This window comes from Spea bombifrons, chromosome 1 (genome assembly GCF_027358695.1).
Source record: "Spea bombifrons isolate aSpeBom1 chromosome 1, aSpeBom1.2.pri, whole genome shotgun sequence".
Lineage (NCBI taxonomy): Eukaryota > Metazoa > Chordata > Amphibia > Anura > Pelobatidae > Spea > Spea bombifrons.
The window spans coordinates 16,646,416-16,660,489 of NC_071087.1; the positions used below are offsets into that span (position 1 = coordinate 16,646,416).

A 14,074-nucleotide genomic window follows, 5' to 3' on the forward strand; every position below is an offset into this window, starting at 1 on the left:
GAAACCAATGGCTTCACTATCCCTAATCTGGTCACTGGTTATTAGTCGCTGACCAGATTAGTAATGTTTTTCTTTAATTTTGTAGCCTGCCTCTGCACCTTTTCTAGTGCTATAATATCCTTCTTTAGAATAGGTGCCCAAAATTGCACAGCATATTCAAGGTGCGGCCTTACCATTGATTTATACAGAGGCAAAATTATATCTTTATTCCGCGACTTGATGCCCCTTTTTATACACGACAATACCTTACTGGCCTTAGCAACCGCAGACTGACACTGCACATTGTTGCCTAGTTTGTTGTCTATAACAATTCCCAAATCCTTCTCATTTGTCATTACCCCTAATTCACTACTGTTTAGGGTGTAGGTTGCTTGTGCATTCCCTAGCCCGAAGTGCATAACTTTACATTTATCTACATTGAATTTCATCTGCCATTTGTGTGCCCAGTCCCCCAGTCTATCTAGATCCCTCTGCAGCACAGTAATATCCTGCTCGCCCTGTATAACTTTACCCAGTTTAGTGTCATCTGCATACACGGAAACATGACTTTCAACGCCTATTGCAAGGTCATTTATAAATATGCTGAATAAAATTGGTCCCAGAACAGAACCCTGAGGGACACCACTTACCGCCTTTGTCCAGCTTGAAAATGTACCATTTATGACAACTCTCTGTACTCTATCACTAAGCCAATGTTCTACCCAAGAACAAGAATTTGCATCTAGACCTAGTGTTGATCCTCTAGAGCTGTTGCATGACCCATTGACTATGAGTATAATACACATGTTTGGTCAAACACATTCCTTGCAGACCTAGCTGGAAAGAGGCAAATGCTTAGATTTTAAAAATGTCTTCAATGATCACCTTTTAAACTGACGATTCACATGTGAAAGACCACATGAACTTATACATAGTAAAGATCATTTTTATTCTAATCAGCTGCTATGGCTTACAGTACATAAACACACCAGAATATTTGCTGATGCTTATCACATTTTTTCAATATGAAGTTTTTTATCTGCAGACAGCATTGTTATCTTTTTCTGAAATTGACGCTTTGGACATGAGAAAGTGTTTATTTGGTGATAAACTAAAAATGATGCCTGTGTCTATCAAACACAAAGGATCTCAATAAATCACAGTGTCTGCTATTTAGACCTGTGATAGTGGCACTAATGTCAGAATCCATAAGAGCTGTCCCGGTTTCCTACATGTGCAGAGAAACAACAGATTATCGTAGGAAACTTGGCTGGTACGCATGGTAGCTGATACGGGCATTTTACTTACCTCGGATTTCTTAAATTCCCTTGGTATTAATAGGTAAAAGTATTGGGCTGAGATGGACGCTGTAACCTTTGACTGCATTTGGCAGTAATGGGGTATGAAATCTGGTGTATTTGGAGCATAATAAATAATGCTGCTGGGCCAAGGTGGCACCATATTTTGTCTTCCAACTATTCAAATCATTTATTATAACTGTTTATTAATGTAGTAGTTAAAAAGTAAATTTTCTTCCCCCAATAAGTGCATTTAAAATAATACTATACTGGAACAAAATACATTCTTCAGAACTCAATTGGAAAAAAAGTCCACAGCTTATGCAAGCGAAAAATCATAAATATCATGAGGACCATTGGCCAAACATATACTGTTTAGTTTATTATGTTTTTGTTTTTTTGTTTGTGACTTTTCTAATTTCAGGCACATTTTATGGAAAGATAATAGAGAACACTTTACCTCTCTTTGATGAGATCACTGTCCTTTATATTTGTACTAAATATATGGTAAGAAGCCAGTGATGTAACTTACCATAGTAAGCAAGGATCAGGCAGTTGTCCGTCATAGCATGAAATACTGTGTTTTATAAAGTACACTGTTGTTAACAATTTATTAATTACTATAAGCTAATATTGGCCACTTTTTAAATAAAGCGTAGTGAAAAAAAACTATGGTTTGCGTGAAAATGCAAATGTCCCACTGTATGCCATTAAAACTGATTTTAGAAAGGCGTCGGTAAAAAAACAACAAAAACAAAAAACACAATCCAAAAAGCTGTTTTGCATAATATATGACTTAGTGTAAAGCTGAACAGTCTATTTGTGGTAAGATGGAAATTGCAGCTTCAAATCATTGACAAAAATAGATCGAATGTCTTTTCTTCATAGCTAACACACGTGTGCTAAATCAGATTTTCAAACAGCTGCATAGAGCACATGATATTTTCATCCTGTAAAGAAAAAAAAAGTTGTTTAGGATAAATTGCCTTTTGTTTGGGAAAACATTTATTTAACTCTTTATATCCTCATTTAGGCTGGTTCTGTAAGAGTTACGTTTTGTATGAATATACAGTATATTAGGGTTACCAGCAATCCTCACACACGCAGGTCTGTCCACAATATGAATGACGTCATAAAAATGTATGTTCATGTTACGCTGGGGGTGTTTTGACGTGAAACTCTATCCATTTAGCTTCCCATCTCTGACTTGTTAAAATGCAGAGCGTCTCATTTGGGTATAATTCATGCATAGCTGCTGCCAGTCCTGATCATCACCACTCCTTTTGGGACATCAAACAGGAACATAAGCCTGGTTATCAGAATAGTTGGGAGCTATGCCAACACGCATGGTTACAATTCAAACAGTGCTGTGAAAAAGTATTTGCCCCTACCCGATCTTTTATTTTCGCTTATTTGCCACATTTAAATATTTCAAATCATCCAACCTATTTTAATAAAAAACAACAATAACTCCAGCTCACCATTTAGATGTTTTGCAGAGACGCTTCAAATTGCAGGGAGCACGGGATAGAAGGCCGAGCCATATCCTCGGTTAATCCAAATAACAGTGTAGATAGAAGATCCAGCTCCACAAATAAGAGTTTAAAAATTCAAAATTTAATTAGACCAGTTAAAACATGATAGACAAAAAAAAGAGAAAAAAAGAGATGTGCTCAAGTGATTGAGAAAAAATACGCGTATTTTTTCTCAATCACTTGAGCACATCTCTTTTTTTCTCTTTTTTTCGTCTAACTGGTCTAATTAAATTTTGCATTTTTAAACCCTTATTTGTGGAGCTGGATCTTCTATCTACACTGTTATTTAACCTATTTTAATATATGACAAGGATAATATGTAAATACAAAATTTAATATATTGAAGGCAAAGAGTTAATCAAAACTAATATCACCCATGTGAAAAAGTGATTGCCCCCTCTAAACCTAATAACTGATTGTGCCATCTTTGGCGGCAACAACTTCAGTCAAATGTTTTTGATAACTGACAATGAGTCTTTTACATCGCTGTGGAGAAATCTTGGCTACACTTCTTGGCAGAATTATCTTAATTCTGATTAGACTGTACTTTATCTCCTGTTCATTGTGACCAGCCCCACAATGATAAGGCTATTATAGGTATTATAATTATTTAATTATGTTTATCCATCAATCTCATCTGATACGAAAGGAGACATTAATAGGTTGTTACCAGAACCTGCTGGAACAAACCAAATGACAAGTGATTGAATCGAGAATGTTGCTGCAGTTTAATGCTGATAAATGTAAAATAATGCACTTGTGACATAGAAAGTGCAAGGCAGAATATGGCATTGGAGCAGAGTTCGGTCGGTGACAACAGAAAAGAGGGACTTGGTAATAATGATTTCAGACAATACAATAAAGCGTGTGAAAAAGCAAACAGGGTGCTGGGTTATAGCGAGAGGCATCAGTAGCAAAAGGAAGGAGCGGGTTCTGCTACTTTTACAGATCACCACTCAGACCTCACCTAGAGTATTGCCTACTGTTCCGGAGACCCCATCTCTGAACGGATATTGACAAGTGGTAATTGGTTCAAAGGAAAAAAATATCAGGATAGACTAAGGGATCTAAATATGTATGGCTTGGAGGAAGAAAAGAGAGGGAGGATGTGACAGAAAGATTTAAATACGTAAAGGGATTTAACAAAGTACAGGATGGGAGTAGAAATGTTAGAACAGGTGTCCTGCAGTCTAAAACTAGACGATAGATAGTTTGGGACAAAATAACGGTAGGTAAATGAAACATCCTCCAAGTGGTAGAGGCTAATACAGTGAGACAATTTAAACATTCATAGGAAAAGCATAAAGCTCTCCTGAATCCAAGATAATAACAAGGACTGATTACCTTACATCAGGAACAAACTAGGTGGACTAACTCCTTCTTATCTGCTCTGAAATTCAATGTTTCTAAACGGAAAATGTTCTTTCAAGGTTTACGTGATGTTTTTAACCTAATTCAGGGAAAAACATAAAATGTTTCAGATCTGCTAAGGTTTATTTTCTTACTAGCTAAGTGGAAGAGCACCTTTAATATTGCTAAATATAACAAAGCAAATATAACAAAGCAAAAAAATATCTGGATGAAAGCTGTGAACCTTTGCTGCTGAAATGTTTATTAAAACTGTCAAGTATCGAATTTGGGGGAGGTGTAGACTTAGTGGAGTGTAGGTATAGCCCTACCTTTGCTACATTTACAGTATCTTCTTTTCAAATACAGTTTTTATTTGAAAGATATTTGGTATTGGGATATAGAAAAAAAGAAAACAAAAACAGTCCAGCATGATCTCTCTGGGCATTTAGAGTATCTCAATAGAGAATATAACCAGAAAGATTATCACTAGAATCATGTTGGAGGCACTCAATGCAGGGCATACCCCGCTAACAGTTTTATCCCCCATGGTGGCTCCATTAGGAAAAACTGACATATACGAAATATGGAAAGGGAAAAGTCAACAGCACTGCCAAACAATTGCAAAGCTTAGGCGATCAAGATGTCAGAGCCTGCTCTCTAAAGATCTAAAAGTATACTCACTAGTAAGAGATTCCACTCCCAGGAAACAAGATAAAATAGCAATTTCCTCAAATCTAACATTAAAATCACTACTTGTCAAAGCAAACCTGGGAAGCCAATGGAGATCAAAATAATTGAATAGTTTCAATTAAGCTAAACAAGCAGTAAAAATGTGTCCACATCTCCTTGATACAAACCGAAACTTAAATAGATCATAATATGCATGACGTATTTAAGGTTTTTATGATGTATTATATATAATTTAAAACCCTACACATAATCATACCGTAATGCATAATGTAATACATACGATATATTTACGGAACTATTATAAAGGTTTAGAAGGGTCATTTAATGAGGACCAGAGCATCTTGACTAGTTTCCTTAATGGGACACTCCTATGCAGCCCTACCAACAACAAAAAGCATGCTGAAGTAAGTATTTTTTTTTTTTTTTTAGGAGAAACTGCAGATCCAGAGCTAGGTGCATGGATAGAAGCAAATGCCTCTAGAGTGACTCTGCAGAACATTTAAAGCTATCATATAACTTAGCTATCATATGCAAGTGTATATGATGACTGGAGTCTCCCATTAAGGATTATTTTCTTTTTTTAAATACAGTAGTGTAATGCTAAGCGGATTTAGTCCATTTTTCATGCCTGCCTGACGTGCATGTTTATGTTACTTACTTTTTGGCAGCTTTCTATGAACTCCTCTATAGTAACTACTCCATCTTTATTAATATCCATTTTCTGTAAAATAAAGTAAAAATGAGTATGGAAATGTAATAATTTCCCAACAAATACATTTAACTTGTTACATGGAAAATAGAATTTTGATTTTGTCCACATTGTGCTATTAACACAATTACAAAATGCAAATACACAAATGGGTACGGATATCGGATATAAGATTCTTGCACATAATTCCCTACCTGGAAGAAATTCTCCACATGTTGTTTTGGTGTTTCCTCTCTAACAACAGGATACGTGTATTTGCCCATCATGTCATAAATTGCCTTCATTATATCAAGCATTTCCTGTTAAGAATAAAAGTCTTTGAAATTGAAACTGTGAAGTATATATAATTCTCATCTACAAACTATTTTCCTTATAGTTTTTGAACATTAACAAAACCAAATTAAAACACCCAAGCAAACTGTTGTACATTATGTAGGAGCCACTGAACCCTTCTTGCTGGAGAAGCTCCGGGAGGTTTTTCATTAATAAAGTACAGTAAAGTTGTTGAATTGAAATGTGAAAGCCTTCTGTGAGCTAGTGGCTTCGTGAATACATCATGGAGTTTATTCACTAAAGGGATCATTGTAAGGAGATTTGTGGTTTGAGTTCCCAAAGTTAATAATTCATTATAAAGGTTCATCCCCGACATGTGGCCGTTCAATTGGTGAGGAGATTTAAGAAATCTAATTTAACAATGCATTATACAGGGTTAGCCAAGCTCTTCCTGCACCAGAAGCTCTTTGGGGTTTGGACTTTCATAATCGTTATTGAAGCCAGGCAGTTGAGAGCACAACACTCTTGAAAATGTTCTTGACAACTCTCTTTATGGAATAAACCCCTCTGAGTGACACTTTATGAGAGGTGGACAAGCCAACCACGGCATTGCACATTGCTCACAAATGGCTGATCGTAAAACCAAAGGGAAAGATGCTTTTAAACCACCTCAGCTCCGGCTGCATGACTGGGACAAACTAGGCCATGGTGGCTGGAGCAATGATCTTTTTCCATATGTACCCTTCATAAACTCAAATTCATAAATAAAAGCCCAGGATCAAGAAGTAAAATGGTGCGCAAATGGAGCACAAGAACCATCATTTGGAGACCTGATCACCCATTAAAACCAAATATTTTAACATTTAAAGTTTCACATATTAGATAAATAGCCGCTATTATTAGTTATTGCATCCAATACTTACGTCTTTAGTTATATATCCATCTTTGTTGATATCGTATAAATTGAATGCCCAGTTAAGCTTTTCGTGCACTGTCCCTCGTAGCAATGTGGAAAGACCCATTACAAAATCCTACACAAGTGGAAAGAAAACAAAAAGATTGTTGTTTCTTCCTTTTGATGTTTTAGAGGAACAACATATCAAAGAAAAACCTTGGATGGAACATCTAAAGACGCCAATATACAATTATCACTAGTGAACATTTCATGTGTTCATGTAGGTAACTAAACAATTATTCTTCTCAACATCGAGATAAAATTAAATTACGTGGAAATATGAGGCCTACCTTTTTATGGACACATATTGGTGCTCACAGGGCATCCCTTACAAAAAAATTACTGCAGTTTTTCTGAAGTAATACTGCTATTTTTTGGACATGAAAAAACTGCAATACTGCACTTTTACTGCAGTATTACTGCACATTTACTGCAGTTTTACTGCATTTGTACTTCACTGTACTGCAGTTGTACTGCAGTTATTTTTGTACGGAAGTACAAATGCAATAAAGCTGCAGTACATTGAAGTACAACTGTAGGTTTGCAATATAAAAAAAGTGCGGTAAATGTGCAGTAAAACTGCAGTACAGTGAAGTACAAATGCAGTAAAACTGCAGTAAATGTGCAGTAATACTGCAGTAAAAGTGCAGTATTGCAGTTTTTTCATGTCCAAAAAATAGCAGTATTACTTCAGGAAAAACTGCAGTAATTTTTCTTAAGGGATGTCCTGAAACGTCCACCACAAAATGCTTTACTGCCTACCCTTATATTTGCCTCACGCAGGGGTAATAAGGTGGAGAGAATAATGTGCGTGGGTTTTACTATTCTCATGCATACGGTTCATATGGTTTACATAATATAGGAATATAATTTATTTAGTCTGTTGGTAAAAAGAGAAATCCAGTAACATTGGGGGAAAAAAGACGATTCATATTCCTCCTAAAACTCATTTATGATTGATTGGTGTTATTTACTGAAATGGTCTTCAAAGAAACATTCTTTTAACGAGTAAATATGTTATAAGTATTAACTGTCACACACCGGGAGAGCCACTTAATCAAGCAGAATTTGTAAAGAGTGATTCTCCGCCAAAATTTGCTTGTACAATGATGAGAAGAAACTATAAAGAGGGTGCTGAAAGAAAACACTGATGTTTATTGATGGCCATCGTTATACGGAATAAAGAACTTCCAATACATTTCTTTCCAGATTCATGATTCTTCAACAGCATCATAAATTAAATCAGCTTGCACATTGCTTTGTCCCCTGCCTGTCTTTAGCTGCTTCGGATTCTAGAATAGAATGACCACACTTCTCAATTGTATATGAGAAATGATCAGGACTGATAAGGCATACAGATGTTTAAATTACCATATAATAAAAAAATATATGCTCTACGTGAAGTCTTACATTTCAGTGAAACCAAGCTATGAGAATCTAAGACAGCTACAAAAGCAACTGATTCATCTGAATTCACAGCTATATTCCAAAGAATTGGACTTTTGGGGCCAGCTTTACTGGAATTTATGGTTAAATCCAAAGGTTGATGCCTGAGACAGCTAATGCATGGCACATAAAACAGAAACAAGGAAAAACTGTGAAAAAGCAATACTTTAAACTACACGTAATACAATTCTCCGGGACAGACTTTGAAGGTACTTCAGATTCTACTCTGACCCATGCCAATGCCGTGCAACCTTATACATCGACATTTCAATGCACTTGAAGGACAGATTAGCTAATAAAAATCGATTTATATAATATATTCTTCTATTTTCATATTTCCCCAGTTCACTTGCATAGACAGAAACATAACATTTGATAGCAGATAAATGCCATTCAGCCAATCTAGTCTGCCCATTTGCCCTGGTGTAAATGCTGCACGCCATTCCCTCGGCAAGGAACCAGTAACAAAGCAAATGAAAATTGGAAATTAGGACAAAATAAACACTACGACTGTCCAGATATTGTATTACGTACCTCAAAACTTACAGATCCGTTGTGGTCTGTGTCAAAAGCATTAAAGAGAAAGTGTGCGTAAGTCGAAGCATCTACAATTAAAATGAAAACATTGTAAATTAACTTTATGACATGGCTGAGATACAATAACATAAAAATGGGAAAATGCCAATTATGCATACAATTCATTAATTATGAAACTAAAACATTTGAAAAATACATGTTTATAACTATATTGTAAATGTGGTGTCTGTAAATACATGATGGTTAACTATATTAAGATATCTATGGTGGTAGCCATTGTTTTTATTGAATCGTCTATATTGCAGACAAAATGTTTTAAATATTTTGTTCAGAGCATTAATGTAAAAGACATTAAGATACACCGTAAAGGTTCGTAACTTTAACATCCAGAAGATGGAGACAAAGAGCACTCTTTAATGCTAACCATAGATGTTTTGTCTTAAGATACAGAGAATCGCGTATAAATGAGTGGCTTTATGATGTATGCTTTTTATTTTATTGTTTGCATCATTGTTATGGATGAATATTGTTGCTCTTGGCACCTAATGTAGGGTCAAAAGTCCTGCCTGGTGTTGATGTCTTATCCACTTCGGGAAATGGACTGGGGTTTGGGGCATTGCCACCAAGAGGTTCAAGTGAGCTATCAATCCTGCCCCATGAAAGTTACTGCCCTAGCTAAAAATGTGAAAGAATTTACCTGCGTGTGAGAATTCATAGCTTAGGCCACCTCCTCGATTCCCAAAGAGATGTAGGCCTTGCTTAGGCATTGGATCATGGAGTTAAAGGTCAATAGAAGTTAAGATGATACTTTCCATGGTGGTGATACCTCTGAGACCCAAAAAGCTAAAGACTCTATCTTTTCTTATAGCTATGTGTAATTCCCCATTGGCTGACCAAAACCCCAAAAATAAGGAAAACAACAGTTTGAGGCGTCTACCCTAAATGGACAGTTTAGTGTCCTATGCAGCCTCATCAACAAAAAAATTATATTGAAGCATTCTGTAAATACTTTTAGGAGAAGCTGCAGCACACCCCTTATCATAACCCCCTGCAAATTATATAGCTTGGAGGCAGACAAACGCATAGAGGGAATTCTGCAGAACACCTTCATCAATTTGCTAGAAGGAAAACAGTGATGTTTAAAGAGACCACTCACCTATAATATGTATTAAATTGCATGTGACCCATTATACAGAGCTGCAGAATATCATGGCGCTATATAATACACAATAAATAATAATATTAATGTGATGACTGGAATATCCCTTTATGTCAGCTTTAATATAGTAGAACACAAAATACAGCTTATTATGAAGTCCTCCACTTAAAACTCCAGGCAAGTGGAATATATGGCTTAAGAAACGCAGGAATGAAGAAGCATTAAAATCCACAAAAGTGAGACACATTTTAAAAGTTATCAAGCAAAATAAACTCCTTATTCAGCATATCCTCTGGCCCAAAGTTACCATTCTTAAGCATAAATTCCTTCCATTTAAAAAAAAATCACAATTAGTCTTCTTTCAAAGAGCCGTGAAAGCATGAATTGCGTATTCTCAGGAAATCAACATGTTATGAAGTGCCAATGTTGTTACTTTTTAACATCTGCTGCTTGCGTTATTTACATATTTCCACTACTGTTAACAGTATTACAGATGCGGTAACTTCTTACATCAGCAAGCGCTGAGATATAACAGTGGCAGACATGCCCTTATGTTTTTTGAAAACACTTTGTAGTATGTGCTCGTACGCAAAGCATTCCCCCAGAAACAGCTGGTTAGTATTTATTACATAGTTGTAATTCCTTGCTTAACTTACCTCCTTGTGGGAAGAACTGTGCGTAGATATCTTTGAAGGTTTCTTCATTAACCACCCCACTGGGACATTCCTGAAGAAATGGAGATAAAATGATTGAAATGTTTCTTAATCTGATTCACAAGCAGTTGCTTTAACAAATATCGGCCTTGGTTTTATCGTCGGAACACATAGATACGAATTCTACTATCATCATTTTTAAGATAAGATTTTTAGGAGAATCCACCAAATCAACTGAAATTGCTTAGTTCAGCACTCTACGGTTCAAGGTACACCTTAATGTAGATATTCAGAGTTTGATTACATGAGAACAAGGGGATGTAGTAGTGAAATAGAAATGCTAGCAGTTTTAGTTTAATTGAATTCCTACTTGTCCCCATCTGCCTCTGTTCCACCTTCTATGGTCAGTCATTGTCATCTTATCTTTCTTCAAGGCTTTGTCTTTGCATTCTCTACTCCTCTTTCCTGGACTCTGCTCTTTCTGTCCAGTTAAGCATTTCCTTCTAGGTCACACATTTCCAGCTGTCACTGGAAACTGAGTTTCTTGCTTACTAATATTTCAAATAAGAGCTGATATATTCTAAGCAACCCACAAGTATCTCTGCCTGTTTTTGGAGAGAATGACAATCATGTTTTTCAATGGTAGCTCTAAGAAAAACAAGGAGATACATGGTATACTCTGGTCCTTCAGTAGTGACCATATGAAGCTCCCATGCAGAACTAGACATTCCTGGTGGAATAATCCAAATGCCTAATGATTTACGTAAATTAGAACAATGGTAGAACAAGTGTAGTAGCTGCAGCTGAAGTTAAAAAAAAAATTGTGTTATTACAATTATTGTTGTGTTGTCATCATGTTAATAAACACTTTGTCGTATTTTAAACCCAATGCTGCATCTGGGGGTCTTTATTGAAGGGAATAGGAAACCTGGCATTCCCCATCTTAATTAATTGTTTGCAGGACTGATTTACGTTTTAATCAGGAAAAATGGGCAGAATAGATGGGCCAAAAGGTTCTTTTATGAGATCAAATGCTATATTTCTTACTACAATATTGAACTCTTGAAAGTGGAGGAAAAAGAAATTTAGCTCCTTTGCGGTAACTTAATACCTGCTTTTTCCTATCCAGTGACGTAAGCAACTACTTGTATTACGTGTAGACAAACGAGTACTATTTATTACGAACAACATCCAGTATCGCAGAACAATGGAAAGGTGCTAAAACAACAGATGGCGATTTAAATTGGGAATCTAATCAACAAGTAAACCAATGAACAGAGGTTCTTCCACAATGCAACCAGTGAACAAAGGGGGATTATTGGATACCCTCAGCACGGGGATAGGGCGAATCATGGGAGGGCCACTTCCCTTCTTCTAGGGAAAGGCGACAGATGCGAGGGAAACTTACTGTTGCCATGTTAGCGTAATCTTGTAGTTGGTCACCCGATGTTGACGCCTCTTCTGCTGCTGGCCACTAGCTCTCCCATTCCCAATACAAAGATCTCTCTGTTACATACCAGCGTTCTGTCCTTTGGAGGACATCAGCTTCTGTGGCATGGTTTGCACAAGTTAATGGTGCATGTAGTGAAATTGTCATCGGAAAACAAGATTGCTGGCGTGGATTGACAAACAAGTGTCAACACACACTACATGCACAAGACAAACGTGTTTTCACCGGTGACTTTTGGAACATCTGTTTCTCTAATAAAGCTCGGATTTTTCAATGAACGCATGTTTTATATAAGAGTATATGTTTTGTGCTGATCCGTATATTTTAGTAGATTTTATTGTCTTTACGTCATGCCTATGAAAACTTATCAGGAGTCAAATAAGATTTACTATATTTTGTATTATTTCTTTTCCTAAATTAGATTGTTCTCAGAAGAACATTTTTCACTTGCATCCCTCCCTTTTACGTTCATATGAAATGTCTTTCACCTGCAATGCAGGAAGAAAAATAGAGAAGCCTCAAGGCCTTACGAGTCTGACATAAAACAACAAGCCTGACATATTTTTCTATGTTAGAGTCAGTCAGTACTACTTAAAATTCATTGGAGAATATTTTTAAGGACGTCGTGGTGTAGATGAGCTTTGCTTGGAGATCAAATATTTAATCTACCTCTAACACCCGTTACCTTGATTTAAACTTGCTCACGTAAGAGTGTGAACATAATTAGAATGTACAGGTCAGCGCATTCTACCGGTGCCTGCAGAATTAACTGCATTTGTCTTGCTTGGCTGTTATTTTCCATACTCCTGTAACATTTGCCCTCTTCGTGACATTGCATTTGCCTGTGTTGCCAAAAGGCTTATTTTTTTGTATTTTACAAGTGATCATCATGCTATGTTTTTTATATATGGCATGCAACTTGGAAATAGGTGCTCCTTGGGGAAAATGTCAAACGGTAATACGATTTAAAAATAAAGGGTTAAGATTAAGAAAGGAAGATATACCTTTATTTAGAGAATTGATCAATAATAAAAATGACAGCTGTTTTTTTTATTTTAGGATGCTCTTTAATAACTAAATTGTATTCAGTAAACTATAAAAAAGTGCAAGAAAAAGATTCCATGTAAAAATTATGAAATGTTGCTAAAGGGTTAAAGGGAAGGAGGGGGAGATGAGTCATGGGGGGGGCAAAGGTGTATAATGTTAGAAAAGAAATTGGATAAAGGGTCGTAGAAAGGAGAGATGTGTAAAATAGACTAACATGAGTGCCAAAAGAGAAGAGACACGAAAAAGGCTGTGGGTGGAAAATAAGATGAAACGTGAGTGAAGACGGAAAGGAGCTAAGAAACAGGGAGTAAGGGGTAAAGAGAAGAGATGGAAGAGAGAAAAAAAGGATGGAAGAGTAGATAATTAAATCAGGGGTGATAAATTTAGTAGAGTAAAACAATTAAGATTAGGGCACAGGAATATGAGTCAATTGGAGCAGCCACCACCTAATTACTGTACAGGAAAAGATGAAATACACTTAATTCTGTAATGCTCGATGCACCTTCGGAGTATTTTGGTATGTAGGGCAGTGGGTTCCAGCGGAAAGCTAATCGCTTTGACCGGTATGCATGGACCATAGTGTATATAGCAAGTTAATCTCTAACATATTTCAAAATAATAATAATCACATTTGTAGCCATTCATCTTCTGGTGCCCAGGCGATGGAGCTCCCTGTAAAGATTTGGCTGGCCGCTTTACACTATTAAATGGCAAACTGCTCAGAATATTTACATCATTTTATAACTCTACTGCCCTCAAGACCATTTCTCCTGTTTTTATCTTTAATAAATGCAAATGCATTTTTTGATTTACTCCTCAGGTCCAAGATCGAAAAGTTTTGCTGGAAACCGGGATTAACACATGATACTCGTAGCTATCGTCTCTCAGGAAAGCGGGAGTAATTCAACCCTTGATAAATGTGTTTCCAGATTATCATCAAGAACTTATACTTTTGAAAGTAATTGAAAATGCCGCTCATAATAAAAAAACAAA

General features: G+C 36.3%; 1 protein-coding gene across 2 annotated transcripts in view; it reads right to left on the bottom strand.

Moving 5' to 3' along the window:
• Positions 1–904: 904 nt before the first annotated feature.
• KCNIP4 (potassium voltage-gated channel interacting protein 4) overlaps positions 905–14,074 on the bottom strand; it is a 152,291-nt gene continuing 139,121 nt past the window's right edge. For both annotated transcript variants that reach the window (XM_053458329.1, XM_053458328.1), the window contains exons 3-8: positions 10,588–10,657; positions 8,770–8,840; positions 6,758–6,865; positions 5,756–5,860; positions 5,511–5,573; positions 905–2,227 (exon numbers count right to left, since the gene is read on the bottom strand). In XM_053458329.1, the coding sequence (XP_053314304.1) occupies positions 2,180–2,227; positions 5,511–5,573; positions 5,756–5,860; positions 6,758–6,865; positions 8,770–8,840; positions 10,588–10,657 (465 nt within the window). In that variant the 3' untranslated portion in view covers positions 905–2,179. The remainder of the gene's footprint in view (positions 2,228–5,510; positions 5,574–5,755; positions 5,861–6,757; positions 6,866–8,769; positions 8,841–10,587; positions 10,658–14,074) is intronic.